Genomic DNA, 19,782 nt, shown 5'->3' on the forward strand with positions numbered 1-19,782 from the left:
ATATAATTTGTCTCCTGTGGGCTGAGGGGCACCTCCTGTTTGGTAATGTGGGCTGCTCTACATCCGCTGGAGGGAATGGTGGTGGTGCGTATCGTGTCATTGATAAATAGCCATTGTCATGTGCTGGGGCCCCTCTACTCTGCAGTCATTATCCCTCTCTGATTGACTGTTAGGTTGGGGTTGTGGACTACACTTACCCACCGTGGGGTACACTGTAGAGATAGTGCACTGCATTATCCGTCTGGTCCTGTCTTTATCTCTTGCAGCTTATTTATCTTAGCTTCTAACTCTTGAATTTGTTATGTTTGAGTATCTATCTGTCCTCTGTAGCAGGCAAGTATTATTGCATAGGCTTTCTTCGTTTTATTTTTATTCTGACTATCCCACCATGTCCTCTGTCTGTCGGGTGAGTCTTCTTTCTTTTATTTAGAAATCCAAACTAATAATGTCCACTAAAAATAAAACAGCTGTCAATGGAATGGGTTAACTCCACTACAGGTTTGTAAGAAGGTCTGACGTCATTACGTGACTTCGGGTATTCATCTGAAAATATTTCCCCAAGTCTTTGTGCTTTCAAAACTTGATAGAAATTAGGAATCCGTTCAAATAGCAGAAATTATTAGTAAAGTTTTCAAAATAAAACCTTCTCATCAGGAAAGGCAGCATTTTAGATTAAACTCCAATTTCTCTACACATCCAATTCAAATACTTGCCAACGAGTTTTTCATTGATTTAAAGCGAGACCACACATTTTTAATAGCTATTCTGTTTAGTTTACAGAAATCCAATTTCCACGGAATCTATATACATTCCTGCAGTTTGGATTTTTTACGATTCCATTCACTGAGCAAATCTTATGTTTTATTTCTCTCGGCACAAAATCTAATCTTCGGTGTTGGTCCATCTTTTTTAAGAATTCTGTAACTCCCAGTTTTTTCTTTCTGTGCTGAGTTCGCCTAGCTTACTACTTTTCCCCCTTTTGAATCCGAACTTAATCATTTTTTGATGACCTTACTCCAGTCCATAGTTAAACATCGTTTATTCTCTTTCTCAGCACAAAGCTTTGTCGGGTTTAACTCGTAAGTTTTTATATTTAAACCAATATCTTTTTCACAGCTAATTTAAATCTCGTTTCTTCAAATTAGGTTTTGTAATTTGATGATCTTCCTCCAGTCCATTTTCCTCAACATCTTTGTTTCTCTTTCAAGCTGCTGCAGCTTTCAAGTTCACATTTGTATCTTTTGGTAAAAACAAACTGTCCTTTGTAAATTCAATTTGCTTTTCCAACATTTTTCTTTTCTTTTATTAATTTTCCATTTATTTCAGCTAGCATGTTATCCCACTGCCCAGTTTTCCTAGGATCCTGGGGTCCCACCCCACTTTTTAGCTTGAATTCCTTCTTGCTTGCACTGTGCACGATCAATACCAGCTTCACTGTGTTATTACCATGTCACGCTTCAGGTCATACGCCGTATATTTCCTCTAACGATCGCTGGGGTACACTCTCGCTTTAGTTGTAATGCTTCTTTTTCAGGCAATACACCTATCCCACCCTTGGTTTTCAGCCTTCTGCGGTTCGTTATAACTTGTCCGACAGCTACCCCTTCTAATTCTTTATACAGATTACCTCCTTCCCCGTCAATGCTACAGCCATGTTGTCCCTTTCAGAGTACAACACTGCATATCTGGTGCGACCCAAGTTCCTCCCTTCTTAATCAGATATCTTGGATATTCCTCATACTGTTTATGGATCGGACCTAACTCAGTCTTCCACCCTTGCAAACGGTTATACCCTATACAGCGGCCAAGGTTTCGTTTCATTTCCATTTTTCCTTAGCAAAGGCAAGACCAATCCCACTGGTCTAATATCTTCACTTCTTTCTCCATCCCTAGGGGACAAAATCCCCATTCCTATTGGCTGCATCACATCAAAGCCTATGACTTTATTCCCCTAAACCATTTTCTCAGTTGTCCTTTATGAATAAACAAAGGGATTTGATTACTCTCTCTCTTGTCTAGTCCCTTCTGTACCACAATCATCATAAATGTCACAGAGGCTACACATGATACCACCAGTAAGCCACATCGTGTTCCCATTCACTTTCTATATCTATTCTGTTTACTCCTGCTAACCTTGCTGTGGCTCCTATTCTGAGCTATCCTGTCAGCTCTCACTTTCCTTGCGATTTAAACTGATTCTCCTTGTGTTCCCCATCTTCCTTATCCCTTGGTTCCTGTTTTCTATTCTTTACTAACATATCCTTTACTAATTCTCTTCCAATTTTGTCTATTAACTGTGAATATCTCCCTTCACATAATCTAGTTGATAGATTCAAGCTCATGTTTAAATCTTTTGATTTCAATTCACAATTTAAAACACACATTGTTATATCATACAATTCCTGATTCAGATACTTCTAGTCCATTAAAATGTGGTTTCTTTTACTGGATCGGACCGGTCGAGTTCTTTTTGTGAGGTGGGATGTCATTTTATTTAAGTCCCACATATGATGATCACCATCAGCACTTGTACTTGGCAAACCAATAGTTAACATTACTGATCAACATACGACATTTCTTACTTTAAAATAACCTGCCGTCATTACCTTTTTAGTTTGTATTGGAAGTATTTTATAATGGTCTTGAATTACTTATTGTCCTGGAGTGATACTAACTCTTTAAGTGAACACTATTAATTTAGTGTTTGGGATCAGGATGTGTCCCAACCCACCTGGTTCAGGGGAGTCTTCCTGGTCTCCCAATCTTCCCAAGGAGCAGGCTTTAGGGTTCTTTCTCCATTACCACCAAAATTATGCTTTTGAGGGTCTCTTCTCGGTTTATCAAGGATTCCAAAACTAACCCATTTGAGGTGCTCTGCTTCCTCCTGGAGATCACCTCTCACTTGGATCCATGTTTTGTTATGGAGCCTGAGAGGTCTGGCCTCCTTATCTCCCACCTTCAGCTTGTAGCTGATCTGTACACAGCCATGGCCACCTTGTCCAGACAGAGACAGGCTGGCTTTTTTTGTTTTTAGCATCTCTACAAGCTTTCTTTGTTCAGTACTTAGTGGAGGCCTTGAAACTGACGACCATTCCAGCTGTAAGGAAATCCTAATTTGATCAGCATTCTCGCTCCTGTTAATTCTAATGCCTCTGACAGGTAGCAGTGTGTTTAACTCTATCCGGATTATTTCACAGTCGGTTTGTCCATGGAGAATGTGTCACGACATTGATGGTTTAAAAAGTTCTCTCACTCTCCTGAGCCACATGAGCCATTTCATGTTGTGCTGTTGTCGATAACTGAGCATGCCTGAGACTCGTTCACACACACACACAGCGGTATCCCAGTATCATGCCACATGGGACATCTGATCCAAGCCATTTGAGGTGATCTTATCAAAAGATCGTGGGGTGTCTGAAGATCTTTGCTCATCTCCCTCTGCATGGTCCCGATGTCTCGGGTAGTGGCCAGGCGATCAAATTCAGTTTTCTTATTGTTCAGTATAGGCCATGACACAAACATCTGAGATAGAAATCTTAGCTATTTCCTACACTTCCCTGACTTTAACAAGAATTTACATTAACACCAGATTGTACCCAGGTGATTTATGACAATTCGCCCAGGAACAATGAGTGAAGAAACATTTCTATTTGGAGGTGTAACTTTCCTGTTTTCCTCTTATATCTTCACTCATTTCCTCTCATTACATTTTATACAGTCTTCACCATTTCATTCATGAGCCCGGAGGAACTTTACTGTCTAATACAATATTATCATACTGTCTTTAAACATCGATCAAACATTCCCACTTGGTCCAAGTTTTGACCCAGTTTCTTTGTTTAATTTTATTTAACCGAACCTCTTCTTGGACCTTTTATTCTCCAAAATATGCCAGAGAGCAATTCAGTCTCCAAGAGGAAGGATGTTAGTTACCTTTAGCATAACAGTCACTCCCAAAAACTTATTTCCGAATACATAGTTTAGACAGAACCACAGAGACGGGACCTTTTCAAAAATAAAACTTAATTATCTCAATTTTCAGCAAAATTTTCCTTCCCATGTGTTTGACCAGCGAAGCTTAGCAATATATTATATATATATATATAAAATCAGTTTTAATTTCACAAACAAATTATGCCCAGACTTTGTCATTTTACGAAGAAGACAAAAGTAACAATTGCGTTTGGATGCAAGTCATTTATCTTCCCCTTCGAGCAGTGTGACTTGGACAATAGGATTACATCGGATATACGGCACAGAAACAGGCCATTCGGCCCAACCAGTCCATGCCGGCGTTTATGCTCCACTCGAGCCTCCTCCCTTCTTTCCTCATCTAACTACATCCACATAACCCTCGATTCCCTTCTCCCTCATTTGTTTCTCTAGCCTCCCTTAAATACATCGATACTATTCACTTCAACCACTCCCTGTGGCAGCGAGTTCCACATTCTCACCACTCTCTGGGTAGAGGTTTCTTCTGAATTCCCCATTTGATTTCTCGGTGACTATCTTATGTTGATGGCCTCTAATTATGCTGGTCCCCACAAGTGGAAATACTGTATCTACTCTATCAAAACCTTTCATCATTTTAAAGACACTAGGTCACCCCTCAGCCTTTTTTTTCCAAGAGTAAAGAGACCTGGCCTGTCCATCCTTTCCCGATAGGGAAACGCTCGCCTTTCTGGTATCATCCTTGTAAATCTTCTCTGCACCTCTCCAGTGCCTCCATATCCTTTTTATAATATGGTGACCAGAATTGCACACACAAAGTCTAACCAAGGTTCGATACAAGTTTAGCATAACTTCACCACTTTTCCATTCGATAACAATTCAATTCTAAAACAATCGATTCCAATAATTTAACTCAATATTTAAATTTTTACATTCAACTTTGTCAGCATGCTGCGACATTCGATGTCTGCAGATAACTGGAGATGATTTTGTTTTAATTGCTGGATCTTTTGCTATGCCATCAACCTCTTATCCAACTGGAACTGGCATTGCCTGATATGGTCGTCTTTGGCTACGACATAGTCCAGAGACACAAGTCTGCATTTTCTTCAACATACATCAACAATGCTGGAAGCACTGGTCTTCCTGTGACAAGCACAAACCACTAGTCTCTGAACTCTTCTTATTCTAACATAATATTTCTAATCTAAACATTGTATGATGAAAATATCCTCGGCTAGTTGGTTGCAAACACCAACTGCTGCTCAGTGAAATCTCTCTCTAATGATAACAACCACATTTTCCCCGATATGGAATGAACTAAACATGAACACCTTTCAGAAGCTGAATTAACCGAGTTCCCTATGCCAACACCCCTCTCATCTTCCATTCACTTCAACTGAAAGGAAAACGCCAGATTTTATCAGTCGGGATTTGAAAGATATTTACAACAGATGCTAGATATTCTTAGAGTTAGCATTGTTCTCTATTCTGTCTACTCGAGGAGTTTGATAACAGACTTTCTACTGTGAATGTAGAGCTGGAATATTGGTCCGGGATGTATTTACTTGTTCATCTTGATGACTCGAAACCGTTGGCAATTATTTGATGCGATTTGTATTTTCTTAAATACATTTCCTGAGTGGATTCAAATTTAAATTGAACCCAGGTTTGCAGGCGTGATGCTCCATTCACACAGCGAAGGTGAGAGAGATGCTGTGGGACACACACTAAGTCCAGTATCTGAAAGTGATTCACAGACTGGGTTTTGTGTTCAGGGCTCCCAGTCATGTTACCGACACCTTCCCAAAGGCTAGGAGAGGCACTCCGAAAGGTAAGTGGAACTGGCATTTGTCCACGAGAGTAACTGAAGGTATGAGAACTGAAATAATCCAGAGTTAGAAAGGAGAAAAGGCCCCAAAATGGTGCAGTCAGTAACAGGACATCAATTAGTCTCCCCTTATCTTGGAACATTAAATGTCGACACACTCTGTTATTGAAATATCAAAATATTATATTCCAGCCCAGTTATAGGGTTATTATCATCAGAAACAAACGTCAACTGTCGGAATGGAAACGATTCAGTCGGGATGTGATTAACAGCTGCAATAACAGCAGAATCCAACCCCTGCAGTCACTTGTGAACTCGCTGGTGTCTCAGCAGGCTGGATGACACAGTGAATCACTTCCCACACTCAGAGCAGGTGAACAGCCTCTCCCCAGTGTGAACTCGCTGGTGTATCACCAGGCTGGATGAATGAGTGAATCGCTTCCCACACTCTGAGCAGGTGAACGGCCTCTCCCCGGTGTGAACCTGCTGGTGTGTCAGCAGGCGGGATGACCGAGTGAATCGCTTCCCACATTCAGAGCAGGTGAACGGCCTCTCCCCAGTGTGAACAAGCTGGTGTTTCAGCAGGTCGGATGACTGAGGGAATCCCTTCCCACATTCAGAGCAGGTGAACGGCCTCTCCCCAGTGTGAACAAGCTGATGTTTCACCAGGCTGGATGACTGAGTGAATCGCTTCCCACACACGGGGCAGGTGAACGGCCTCTCCCTGTGTGAATATGTTAATGAATTTCCAGCGCAGACGGGGAGCTGAATCCCTTCCCACAGTCCCCACATTTCCACGGTTTCTCCGTGGTGCGGGTGTGATTCCGTCTCTCCAGGTTGGATGATCAGTTGAAGCCTCCTCCACACACAACATGTTTACAGTTTCTTCCCGCTGTGAATGGTACGATGGTTTTTCACGATGTGTAACTGGTTAAAGCTCTTTCCACAATCAGTGCACTGATACACTCTCACTCGGGTGTGTGTCTCAGTGCTTTTTCAGTCACACTGATGTTTGTAATCTTTCCACATAAACAAAACAAAAAAACATTTCTACTTCCACATTCAAAGGCCGATGATATTCAAGTCCTGATGAATCGAGTGACTCTATCTGATCTTGACGTGACGTTTAGTTTGAGTTTCCCTTCTTCAAATCCTCCCCTTCTAACACCCTGCAAAAGGAGTTTACAAAAGTCATCACTGTAAGTACAGGAGCGAAATTCAGAAGAGGCAATTCTAGTTTCTCTGGAACATTCTTTCCTTCTGCTGTGTGGTTTTAATATTGACTTAATAAAAATAATAAAGAGGGAGAAGCTAGATTGAGAGTAAACTGGCAAGAAATATAAATACAGTCAGAGCTTCTGCAGATATATAAAAAGGAAGATGTAGCTAAAATAAAGGTTGGTCCCTTCGAGGATGAGACGGGGAATTAAAAATGAGAAACAGGGAAATGGCAGAGACTTTAAACAAATATTTTGTATGGTCTTCACGGTGGAAGACACGAAACACATCCCAATAATAATAGATAATCAAGGGGTCACAGGGAGCGAGGAACTTAAAACAATCACTATCACTAGAGAAAAAGTACCAGACAAACTATTGGGACTAAAGTTGGACGTCCCCTGGACCTGATGGCCTGCATCCTGGGGTCTTAAAAGAAGTGGCTGCAGAGAAAATGGATGGATTGGTTGTAATCTTCCAAAATTCCCTGGATTCTGGCAAGGTGCCAGTGTATTGGAAAACCTCAAATGCAACACCCCTATTCAACAAGGGAGGGAGGGAGACAGAAAGCAGGAAACTATAGAGCAGTTAGCCTAACATCTATCATTGGGAAAATGCTGGAGTCCATTATTAAGGAAATAGTAGCAGGACATTTACAAAATCATAATAGTCAAGCAGAGACGGCATGGTTTTATGAAAGGGAAATCACGTTTGACAAATTTGTTGGAGTTCTTTGAGGATGTAACGAGCATGGTGGATGAAGAGGAACCAGTAGCAGTTGTGTATTTGCATTTCCAGAAGTCATTCGATAAGGTGCCAGATAAAAGGTCACTGCACAATATAAGAGCTCACAGGGTTGGGGGTAATATATTATCATAGATGTAGGATTGGCGAACTAACAGAAAACACAGATAAATGGGTCATTTTCAGGTTGGCAAACTGTAACTAGTGGGTTGCCACAGGGATCAGTGCTGGGGGCTCAACTATTTATAATCTATAGTAATGACTTGGATGAAGGGACGGAGTGCACTGCAGCCAAATGTGCTGCTGATACAAAGATAGGTGGAAAAGCAAGTTGTGAGGAGGACACAAATAACCTGCAAAGGGTTATAGACAGGCTCAGTGAGTGGGCAAAAATTTGGCAGATGGAGTATAATGTGGGAAAATGTTAGGTTTTGCACTTCGGTAGGAAGAATAAAAAGGCAAATTATTTTTTAAATGGAGACTACAAAATGCTGCAGTACAGAGGGATCTAGGGGTCCTTGTGCATGAAACACAAAAAGTTAGCATGCAGGTACAGCAAGTAATCAGGAAGGTAAATGCAATGTTGGCCTTTATTGCAAGGGGAATGGAGTATAAAAGTAGAGAAGTCTTGCTACAATTGTACAGGGTGTTCGTGAGATGATTTTGAGCAATAGACAAAATATCTAAGCATTGATAAATGCATCATCTAACATCTCCAACTGAGCTAACCTGCTGTAACTATGTCAGTATTTGTGTCAGCTGTGACTCAGTGGGTAACACACTTGCCTCTGGGTCACAAGGTTGTGGGTTGATGTCGCACTCCAGAGACATGAACACAAAACTCTCGGCTGATGCTCCAGTGCAGTGCTGAGGGACTGCTGTACTGTCGGAGGTGCTGTCTTTTGGATAAGATGTTGAACCGAGACCCCGTCTGCTCCCTCAGGTGGACGTAAAAGGTCCCATTGCACTATTTCAAGCAGAACAGGGGAGTTATCCCCGATGTCCTGGCCAATATTTTCCCTTAACATCAGTAAAGCAGATTATCTGGTCATTATCACATTGTAAATTGGTTGCTGCGTTTCCTACATTACGATAGTGACTACACTTCAAAAAGAACTTAATTAACTGTAAAGGGCTTTGGGGCATCTGGTGGTGGTGAAAGGTGCAAAATAAATGCAAGTTTTTTTATTTTGTATATGTCTTTTATTACTCTCCCTTCTCCCATTGTCCCTCCTTTTGTCTGCTGTCACTTCCCCACCTCCACTTCCCCACCCAACTTTACAGTTCATTTCTTGTGTACATAGTCTCTCTCTCTCTCCTTTCCCTCACTCTATCGCTCCCTATAAGCTGTCCATCTGCCATTTCTCCCAGTCCTGATCAAATGCTCTCCCTGACCCATCACCATTTCTCCTTCCTTTATGGACAACAACAACTTTCATTTGTATAGCGCCTTTAAGAACATAAGAGTTATGAGCAGGAGTAGGCCATACGGCCCCTCGAGCCTGCTCCACCATTCAATAACATCATGACTGATCATCAACCTCAACTCCACTTTCCCGCCCGATCTCCATATCCCTCGATTCCCTGAAACGCCAAAAATGTATCTATCTCAGCCTTGAAATAACTCTGTAAAATGGCCCCTGGTGCTTCACAGGAGCATTATCAGATAGAATTTGACTCCGAGGGTCAAATAGGCACATTTTAAAGAGAGTTAAAAAGGAAAAGAGTGGTTCAAGTAAATGTTGGTCCCCTGGATGATGAGACTGGGGAATTAATAATGGAGAACAGGGAAATGGCAGAGACGTTGAACAAATATTTTGTGTCGGTCTTCACGGTGGAAGAAACTAAAAACATCCCAATAGTGGATAATCAAGGGGCTATAGGTCGGGAGGAACTTAATACAATTACTATCAGTAATGAAGTGGTACTAGGTAAAATAATGGGACTAAAGGTGGACAAGTCCCCTGGACCTGATGCCTTACATCCCAGGATCTTAAGAGAAATGGCTGCAGAGTGGATGCATTGGTTTTAATCTACCAAAATTCCCTGCATTCTGGGGCAGTCCCAGCAGATTGGAAAACCACAAATGTAATGCTCCTATTTAAAAAAGAAGGCAGACAAAAAGCAGTAAACTACAGACCAGTTTGCCTAACATCTGTCGTTGGGAAAATGCTGGAGTCCATTCTTAAGGAAGCAGCAATGGGACATTTGGAAAAGCATGATTCAATCAAGCAGAGTCAGCATGGTTTTATGAAAGGGAAATCATGTTTGACAAATTTGCTGGAGTTCTTTGAGGATGTAACAAGCAGAGTGGATCAGGGGGAACCAGTGGATGTGGTGTATTTGGATTTCCAGAAGGCATTCGATAAGTTGCCACATAAGAGGTTACTGCACAAGATAAAAGCTCACTGGGTTGGGGGCAATATATTAGCATGGATAGAGGATTGGCGAACTCACAGAAAACACAGAGTCGGGATAAATGGGTCATTTTCCAGTTGACAAACAGTGACTACTGGGGTGCCGCAGGGATCGGTGCTGGGTCCTCAACTATTTACAATCCATATTAATGACTTGGATGAAGGGACAGAGTGTAATGTAGCCAAGTTTGCTGATGATACAAAGATGGGTGGGAAAGTAAATTGTGAGAAGGACACAAAAAATCTGCAAAGGCTCAATAAGTGTCAAAAATTTGGCAGATGGAGTATAATGTGGGAAACTGTGAGATTATCCACTTTGGCAGAAATAATAGAAAAGCAAATTATAATTTAAATGGAGAAAAACTGCAAAGTGCTGCAGTACAAAGAGACCTGGGGGTCCTTGTGCATGGAACACAAAAAGTTAGTATGTCGGTACAGCAAGTAATCAGGAAGGCAAATGGAATGTTGGCCTTTATTGCAAGCGGGATAGAGTATAAAAGCAGAGAAGTCCTGCTACAACTGTACAGGGTATTGGTGAGGCCACACCTGGAGTACTGCGTACAGTTTTAGTCTCCTTATTTAAGGAGAGATATACTTGCATTGGAGGCTGTCAGAGAATGTTCACTAGGTTGCTTCCGGATGTGAGGGGGTTGTCTTTTGAAAATAGGTTGAATAGGTTGGGCCTATACTCATTGGAGTTCAGAAGAATGAGAGGTGATTTTATTGAAACATATAAGATAATGAGGGGGTTCGATAAGGTGGATGCAGAGAGGATATTTGCATCCACTCATAGGGGAAACTAAAACGAGAGGACATAGTCTTAGAATAAGGAGCTGCCCATTTAGAACTGAGACGGGGAGAAATTTCTTCTCTCAGAGGGTTGTAAATCTGTGGAATTCTCTGCCCCAGAGAGCTGTGGAGGCTGGGTCATTGAATATATTTAAGGTGGAGATAGACAGATTTTTGAACAATAAGGGAGTAAAGGGTTACGGGGAGCGGGCAGGGAAGTGGAGCTGAGTCCATGATCAGATCAGCCATGATCTTATTGAATGGTGGAGCAGGCTCGAGGGGCCAAATGGCCTACTCCTGCTCCTATGTCTTATGCTCTTAGGGTGTTAAAGGAGGAGGGAGGTTTTGGGAGGGAATTCTGGAGCTTAGGGCCGAGGCAGCTGAAGGTATGACCACCAATGGTGGTGTGATTAAAATCAGGAATGTGCAGGAGGCCAGAGATCCTGGAGGGTTGTAGGGCTGGAGGAGGTTACAGAGATAGGGAGGGGCGAGGCCACGGAGGGATTTGAAAATAAGGATGAGAATTTTTAAATTGAGCTTCGTGCCCAGTCACCATTTCTCCTTCCTTTACAGACGCTCCCTGACCACTCTCCATTTCTCCTTCCTTTACAGACGCTCCCTGACCACTCTCCATTTCTCCTTCCTTTACAGACGCTCCCTGACCACTCTCCATTTCTCCTTCTTTTACAGACGTTCCCTGACCACTCTCCATTTCTCCTTCCTTTACAGACGCTCCCTGACCACTCTCCATTTCTCCTTCCTTTACAGACGCTCCCTGACCACTCTCCATTTCTCCTTCCTTTACAGACGCTCCCTGACCACTCTCCATTTCTCCTTCCTTTACAGACGCTCCCTGACCACTCTCCATTTCTCCTTCTTTTACAGACGTTCCCTGACCACTCTCCATTTCTCCTTCCTTTACAGACGCTCCCTGACCACTCTCCATTTCTCCTTCCTTTACAGACTTTCCCTGACCACTCTCCATTTCTGCTACATTTTTTGAAATATTTAAAGATTTTAATAAATCTTTGAAGGTCACAGGACAGGTTAACAAAGCTGTTAATAAAGCGTAAAGGATCCTGGGCTTTATAAATCGAGGCACAGAGTACTAAAGCCGGGAAGTTATGCTAAAGCGATATAAAACACTAGCTCGAGCCCAGCTGGAGGATTGTGTCCAATTCTGGGCACACTTCAGGAAGGACACAAAGGCTTTGGAGAGGGGACAGAAGAGATTTACTGGAATGGTGCCAGCGATGAGGAACTTCATTTATGTGGAGACTGGAGAAGCTGGGATTGTTCTCCTTGGAGCAGAGAAGGTTAAGACGAGATTTGATAGAGGTGTTAAAAATCATGAAGATGAGATAGAATAAATAGAGAAACTGTTTCTAACACTGATAACCAGAGGGCACAGATTTGAGGCGATTGGCAAAAACAGAGGTCACATGAGGAAAACCATTTTCCCACAAGGAGTGGTTAGGGTTTGGAATGCACTGCCTGACAGAGCGGTGGAGACAGAGTCAATAGTAGCCTTCAAAAGTGAATTGGACAAAGACTTGAAGCAGAATGATATTGCAGGGATTTGGGGAAAGAGCGGGGGAAGTGGGATAACCGGATTGCTCCCCGAAAGTATCAGCGCAGACTCGATGGGACGAATGGCCCCCGTCTGTGCTGCAATATTCTGTGATTCTAGAATTCTTTACAGACGCTCCCTGCTCAGTCACCATTGCTCCTTCATTTACAGACGCTCCCTGGTCCATTACTATTTCTCGTTGATTTACAGACGATCCCTGAGAGTTTGACGCAGACACAGCGCATGCACTGACCGCTCCTTCGGGCTGGAGCGGACCCAGGACCCAGCAGGTAGGTGGAGAATGTTCCCCGGTTTATATCCCCACCCCCCGGTGTGGGGAGAATGTTCCCCGGTTTATATCCCACCCCGGTGTGAGGAGAATGTTCCCCGGTTTATATCACACCCCCCCCGGTGTGGGGAGAATGTTCCCCGGTTTATATCCCCCCTGCCCCGGTGTGGGGAGAATGTTCCCCGGTTTATATCCCCCCCCCGGTGTGGGGAGAATGTTCCCCGGTTTATATCCCCCCCGGTGTGGGGAGAATGTTCCCCGGTTTATATCCCCCCCCGGTGTGGGGAGAATGTTCCCCGGTTTATATCCCCCCCCCGGTGTGGGGAGAATGTTCCCCGGTTTATATCCCCCCCCCCGGTGTGGGGAGAATGTTCCCCGGTTTATATCCCCCCCCGCCCGTCGTGGGGAGAATGTTCCCCGGTTTATATCCCCCCCCCCGGTGTGGGGAGAATGTTCCCCTGTTTATATCCCTCACCCGGTGTGGGGAGAATGTATCCCGGTTTATTTCCCCCCCCGGTGTGGGGAGAATGTTCCCCGGTTTATATCCCCCCCCCCGGTGTGGGGAGAATGTTCCCCGGTTTATATCCCCTCCGCCCGGTGTGGGGAGAATGTTCCCTGGTTTATATCCCCCCCCCGGCGTGGGGAGAATGTCCCCCGGTTTATATCCCCCCCCCCGGTGTGGGGAGAATGTTCCCCGGTTTATAACCCCCCACCCCCCGGTGTGGGGAGAATGTTCCCGGTTTATATCCCCCCCCAGTGTGGGGAGAATGTTCCCCGGTTTATATCCCCCCCCCCCCGGTGTGGGGAGAATGTTCCCCGGTTTATATCCACTCCCCGGTGTGGGGAGAATGTTCCCCGGTTTATATCCCCCCCCCGGTGTGGGGGATAATGTTCCCCGGTTTATATCCCCCCCCCTGGTGTGGGGAGAATGTTCCCCGGTTTATATCCCCCCCCGCGGTGTGGGGAGAATGTGCCCCGGTTAATATCCCCCCCGTTGTGGGGAGAATGTTCCCCGGTTTATATCCCCTCCGCCCGGTTTGGGGAGAATGTTCCCGGTTTATATCCCCCCCCCCACTGTGGGGAGAATGTTCCCCGGTTTATATCCCCCCCCCGGTGTGGGGAGAATGTTCCCCGGTTTATATCCCACCCCCGGTGTGGGGAGAATGTTCCCCGGTTTATATCCCCCCCCCGGTGTGGGGGATAATGTTCCCCGGTTTATATCCCCCCCCCCTGGTGTGGGGAGAATGTTCCCCGGTTTATATCCCCCCCGCGGTGTGGGGAGAATGTGCCCCGGTTTATATCCCCCCCGGTGTGGGGAGAATGTTCCCCGGTTTATATCCCCCCCTGGTGTGGGGAGAATGTTCCCCGGTTTATATCCCCCCCCCCCGGTGTGGGGAGAATGTTCCCCGGTTTATATTCCCCCCCGGTGTGGGGAGAATGTTCCCCTGTTTATATCCCCCCCGGTGTGGGGAGAATGTTCCCCGGTTTATATCCCCCCCGGTGTGGGGAGAATGTTCCCCGGTTTATATCCACTCCCCCCGGTGTGGGGAGAATGTTCCCCGGTTTATATCCCCCCGCCCCCGGTGTGGGGAGAATGTTCCCTGGTTTATATCCCCCCCGGTGTGGGGAGAATGTTCCCCGGTTTATATCCCCCCCCCGCCCGGTGCGGGGAGAATGTTCCCCGGTTTATATCCCCTCCGCCCGGCGTGGGGAGAATGTTCCCCGGTTTATATCCCCCCCCGGTGTGGGGAGAATGTTCCCCGGTTTATATCCCCCCCGGTGTGGGGAGAATGTTCCCCGGTTTATATCCCCCCCCCCCCGGTGTAGGGAGAATGTTCCCCGGTTTATATCCCCCCCCCGGTGTGGGGGAGAATGTTCCCCGGTTTATATCCCCCCCCTGGTGTGGGGAGAATGTTCCCCGGTTTATATCCCCCCCCCCGGTGTGGGGAGAATGTGCCCCGGTTTATATCCCCCCCCGGTGTGGGGAGAATGTTCCCCGGTTTATATCCCCCCCGGTGTGGGGAGAATGTTCCCCGGTTTATATCCCCCCCCCCGGTGTGGGGAGAATGTTCCCCGGTTTATATCCCCCCCGCGGTGTGGGGAGAATGTTCCCCTGTTTATATCCCCCCCGGTGTGGGGAGAATGTTCCCCGGTTTATATCCCCCCCCCGGTGTGGGGGAGAATGTTCCCCGGTTTATATCCCCCCCTGGTGTGGGGAGAATGTTCCCCGGTTTATATTCCCCCCCCCCGGTGTGGGGAGAATGTTCCCCGGTTTATAGCCCCCCCCGGTGTGGGGAGAATGTTCCCCGGTTTATATCCCCCCCCGGTGTGGGGAGAATGTTCCCCGGTTTATATCCCCCCCCCCGGTGTGGGGAGAATGTTCCCCGGTTTATATCCCCCCCCGGTGTGGGGAGAATGTTCCCTGGTTTATATCCCCCCCAGTGTTTGGAGAATGTTCCCCGGTTTATATCCCCCACCGGTGTGGGGAGAATGTTCCCCGGTTTATATCCCCCCCCCGGTGTGGGGAGAATGTTCCCCGGTTTATATCCCCACCCCGGTGTGGGGAGAATGTTCCACGGTTTATATCCCCACCCGGTGTGGGGAGAATGTTCCCCGGTTTATATCCCCCCCCCCCGGTGTGGGGAGAATGTTCCCCGGTTTATATCCCCCCCCCCGATGTTGGGAGAATGTTCCCCGGTTTATATCCCCCCCCCCGGTGTGGGGAGAATGTTCCCCGGTTTATATCCCCCCCGGTGTGGGGAGAATGTTCCCCGGTTTATATCCCCCCCCCCCGGTGTGGGGAGAATGTTCCCCAGTTTATATCCCCCCCCGGTGTGGGGAGAATGTTCCCCGGTTTATATCCCCCCCCCCGGTGTGGGGAGAATATTCCCCGGTTTATATCCCTCCCCCGGTGTGGGGAGAATGTTCATCGGTTTATATCCCCCCCCCGGTGTGGGGAGAATGTTCCCCGGTTTATATCCCCCCCGGTGTGGGGAGAATGTTCCCCGGTTTATATCCCCCCCACCCGGTGTGGGGAGAATGTTCCCCGGTTTATATCCCCCCCCGGTGTGGGGAGAATGTTCCCCGGTTTATATCCCCCCCCCGGTGTGGGGAGAATGTTCCCCGGTTTATATCCCCCCCCGGTGTGGGGAGAATGTTCCCCGGTTTATATCTCCCCCCCCCCGGTGTGGGGAGAATGTTCCCCGGTTTATATCCCCCCCCGGTGTGGGGAGAATGTTCCCCGGTTTATATCCCCCCCCCCCGGTGTGGGGAGAATGTTCCCCGGTTTATATCCCCCCCCAGTGTGGGGAGAATGTTCCCCGGTTTATATCCCCCCCCCGGTGTGGGGAGAATGTTCCCCGGTTTATATCCCCCCCGGTGTGGGGAGAATGTTCCCTGGTTTATATCCCCCCCCCCACCGGTGTGGGGAGAATGTTCCCCGGTTTATATCCCCCCGGTGTGGGGAGAATGTTCCCCGGTTTATATCCCCCCTGGTGTGGGGAGAATGTTCCCCGGTTTATATCCCCCCCCCGGTGTGGGGAGAATGTTCCCCGGTTGATATCCCCCCGGTGTGGGGAGAATGTTCCCCGGTTTATATCCCCCCCGGTGTGGGGAGAATGTTCCCCGGTTTATATCTCTCCCCCCCGGTGTGGGGAGAATGTTCCACGGTTTATATCCCCCCCCCGGTGTGGGGAGAATGTTCCCCGGTTTATATCCCCCCCCCCGGTGTGGGGAGAATGTTCCCCGGTTTATATCCCCCCCCGGTGTGGGGAGAATGTTCCCCGGTTTATATCCCCCCCCCCGGTGTGGGGAGAATGTTCCCCGGTTTATATCCCCCCCGGTGTGGGGAGAATGTTCCCCGGTTTATATCCCCCCGGTGTGGGGAGAATGTTCCCCGGTTTATATCCCCCCCCCGGTGTGGGGAGAATGTTCCCCGGTTTATTTCCCCCCCGGTGTGGGGAGAATGTTCCCCGGTTTATATCCCCCCCGGTGTGGGGAGAATGTTCCCCGGTTTATATCCCCCCCCGGTGTGGGGAGAATGTTCCCCGGTTTATATCCCCCCCGGTGTGGGGAGAATGTTCCCCGGTTTATATCCCCCCCCGGTGTGGGGAGAATGTTCCCCGGTTTATATCCCCCCCGGTGTGGGGAGAATGTTCCCCGGTTTATATCCCCCCCCGGTGTGGGAAGAATGTTCCCCGGTTTATATCCCCCCCCGGTGTGAGGAGAATGTTCCCCGGTTTATTTCCCCCGGTGTGGGGAGAATGTTCCCCGGTTTATATCCGGGCCCGGGGCTGCACTCGGTGTTGTTGCCCCCAGCGTTTCTTTAACCCACTCCCTGGATCTCGCTCACCTCCTGCGTCAGCGTCTGCCACCGCCGCCTGCACATGCTCAGCTCACACTGCCCGGGGTGATTGACGGCAACTCCCCACCAATAGGAAGAGCGGGGCGGGACTGGAGGACCAAATGGACAGTTGGTCCTCCAACCAATTGGAGTGTGTGAGGGGCGGGGCTTCCGGCAGGCTGTAACTCGTGGGGTGCAGCAAGGATCAGTGCTGGGGCCTCAGCTATTTACAATCTATATTAATGACCGAGATAAAGGGACCCAGTGTAATATTTGCTGATGATACAAAGCTCGGTGAGACAGTAAGCTGTGAGCAGAACACAAGAGTGCAAAGATATATAGACAGACGATGTGAATGGGCAGTAAGGTGGCAGATTCAGTATAATGTCGGGAAATGTGAGGTTATTCACGTTGGGAGGAAGAATAGAAAAACAGAATATCTTTTAAATGGTGAGAAACTTTAAATGTTGGTGTTGAGAGAGATTTGGGTGTCCTTGTGCAAGAAACACAGAAAGCGAGATGCAGGTACAGCAAGCAGTAAGGGGGTGGAGTATAAGAGTAAGGATCTATTGCTACAATTGTACAGGGCCTTGGTGAGACCACACCTGGAGTACTGGGCAGTTTCGGTCTCCTTATATAATGAAATATATACTTGCCTTGGAGATGGTGCAATGGAGGTTCACAAGATTGATTCCTGGGATGAGCGAGCTGTCTTACGATGTGAGATTGTGTAGAATGGACCGATACTCTCTGGGGTTTAGAAGAATGAGAGAGGATCCCATTGAAACATACAAGATTCTGAAGGGTATTGACAGGATAGATGCAGAGAGCTCGATTCCCCTGGGCTGGAGTGACTAGAATTCGGGGGCTCAAGATAAGGGGTAGGCCATTTAAGTCAGATGAGAAATTTCTTCACTCAGAGGGTTGTGAATCTTTGGAATTCTCTGCCCCAGAGGGCTGTGGATGCTCAGTCTATTCAAGGCTGAGATAGAGAGAGTTTTGGACTCTCGGGGAATCAAGGGATATGGAGATCAGGTGGGAAAGTGGAGTTGAGGGCGATGATCTTATTGAATGGCGGAGCAGGCTCGAGAGGCCGTATGACCTACTCCTTCTCCTATCTCTGATATTCTAATATTGACATCTCAGGGCTCGAGATTTATTAGTCCCACCCTTTATCTTAAGGGAACACACTTGCTCTGAACCCTCGCTATCTCCTCCTTGAATGCCTCCCACTGCTCTGACACTAATTTTCCTTCAAGTAGCTGTTTCCAGTCCACTTTGGTTAAATCACATCTCTGCTTAGTAAAATTAGCTTTACCCCAATTGAGAACTTTTATTCCTGGTCCATCTTTGTCCTTTTCCATAACTACCCTAAATCTAACTGAATTATGATCACCAGCACCAAAATGCTCTCCCACTGATACCCCTTCCACCTGCCCAAGCTTCATTCATTAAACCTAAGTCCAGAACCACCCTCTCTTGTTGGGCTTGCTACGTCATGGCTAAAAAAGTTCTCCTGAATGCATTTTAAGAATTCTGCTTCTTCTATATCTTTCATACTAATTCTATCCCAGTTAATATTTGGGTAGTTGAAATCCCCGACTATTACTGCCCTATTATTTTGGCACATATCAGAAATGTGCTGACATATTTGCTCTTCTGTCTCCCTCTGACTGTTTGGGGGTCTATAGTACATCCCCAGCAGTGTGATCGCCCCTTTTGTGTTCTTCACTTCCTCCATGTGGCCTCATTTGTTGATCCTTCGAACATATCATCGGTCCCCACAGCTGGAATTGTTTCTTGAATCAACACTGCGACACGCCCTCCTTTTTTTATCCCTGTCTCTGTCTTGTCTTAAAACCCTGTAACCAGGAATGTTGAGCTGCCATTCCTGCAGTTCTTTTAGCCGTGTTTCACTAATAGTTACAATATCATACCCCCACATGTCTGTCTGTGCCCTCAGCTTATCTGCCTCAATCCCTAGACTCCTTGTATTGGCATTGAAGAATTTCTAGATTGATTCCTGTGATGAGAGGACTTGTCTTATGATGAGAGTTTGTGTAGAATGGGCCTATACTCTCGGGAGTTTAGACGAATGAGAGGTGATCTCATTGAAACACACTGGCACTGGCATTTAGCGCTGCCAAACTCCCTTATTGTCTATTTTCTAGCCCTTGTTTCGTCTGCCTTCCAAACACTATCAAAACCCCCAGTGGGGATATTGTCCGGTCCTGTTGAGGTGCAACCTGTCCGGCTTGTACTGGTCCCACCTCCCCCAGAAACGCTCCCAATGCCTCAGGAATCTAAAGCCCTCCCTCCTGCACCAAACTCCAGCCATGCATTCATCTGGTCTATCCTCTTATTTCTGTACTCACCAGCATTGAGCACCGGGAGTAATCCGGACATTACTACCTTTGAGGTCCTGTTTTTTAATCTCTTTCCTAGATCCCTAAAATCTGCCTGCAGGATCTCATCCCTCTTTCTACCTATGTCATTGGTCCTGATATGGACCACAACCTCTGGATGTTCATCCTCCCCCCTCAAAAATGTCCTGCAGCCGCTCAGGGACATCCTTGACCCGTGCACCAGGGAGGCAACACACCATCCTGGAATCATGTCTGTGCCTGCAGA

General features: G+C 46.9%; 1 protein-coding gene across 1 annotated transcript in view; it reads right to left on the reverse strand.

Annotated features, from left to right (window-relative positions):
• Positions 1-6,202: 6,202 nt before the first annotated feature.
• LOC139235350 (zinc finger protein 154-like) overlaps positions 6,203-19,782 on the reverse strand; it is a gene marked incomplete at both ends in the record, with an annotated part of 82,167 nt that continues 68,587 nt past the window's right edge. Inside the window, one exon of the mRNA XM_070866490.1 lies at positions 6,203-6,500. Coding sequence (XP_070722591.1) covers positions 6,203-6,500 — 298 coding nt within the window. The remainder of the gene's footprint in view (positions 6,501-19,782) is intronic.

This window comes from Pristiophorus japonicus, chromosome 23 (genome assembly GCF_044704955.1).
Source record: "Pristiophorus japonicus isolate sPriJap1 chromosome 23, sPriJap1.hap1, whole genome shotgun sequence".
Lineage (NCBI taxonomy): Eukaryota > Metazoa > Chordata > Chondrichthyes > Pristiophoridae > Pristiophorus > Pristiophorus japonicus.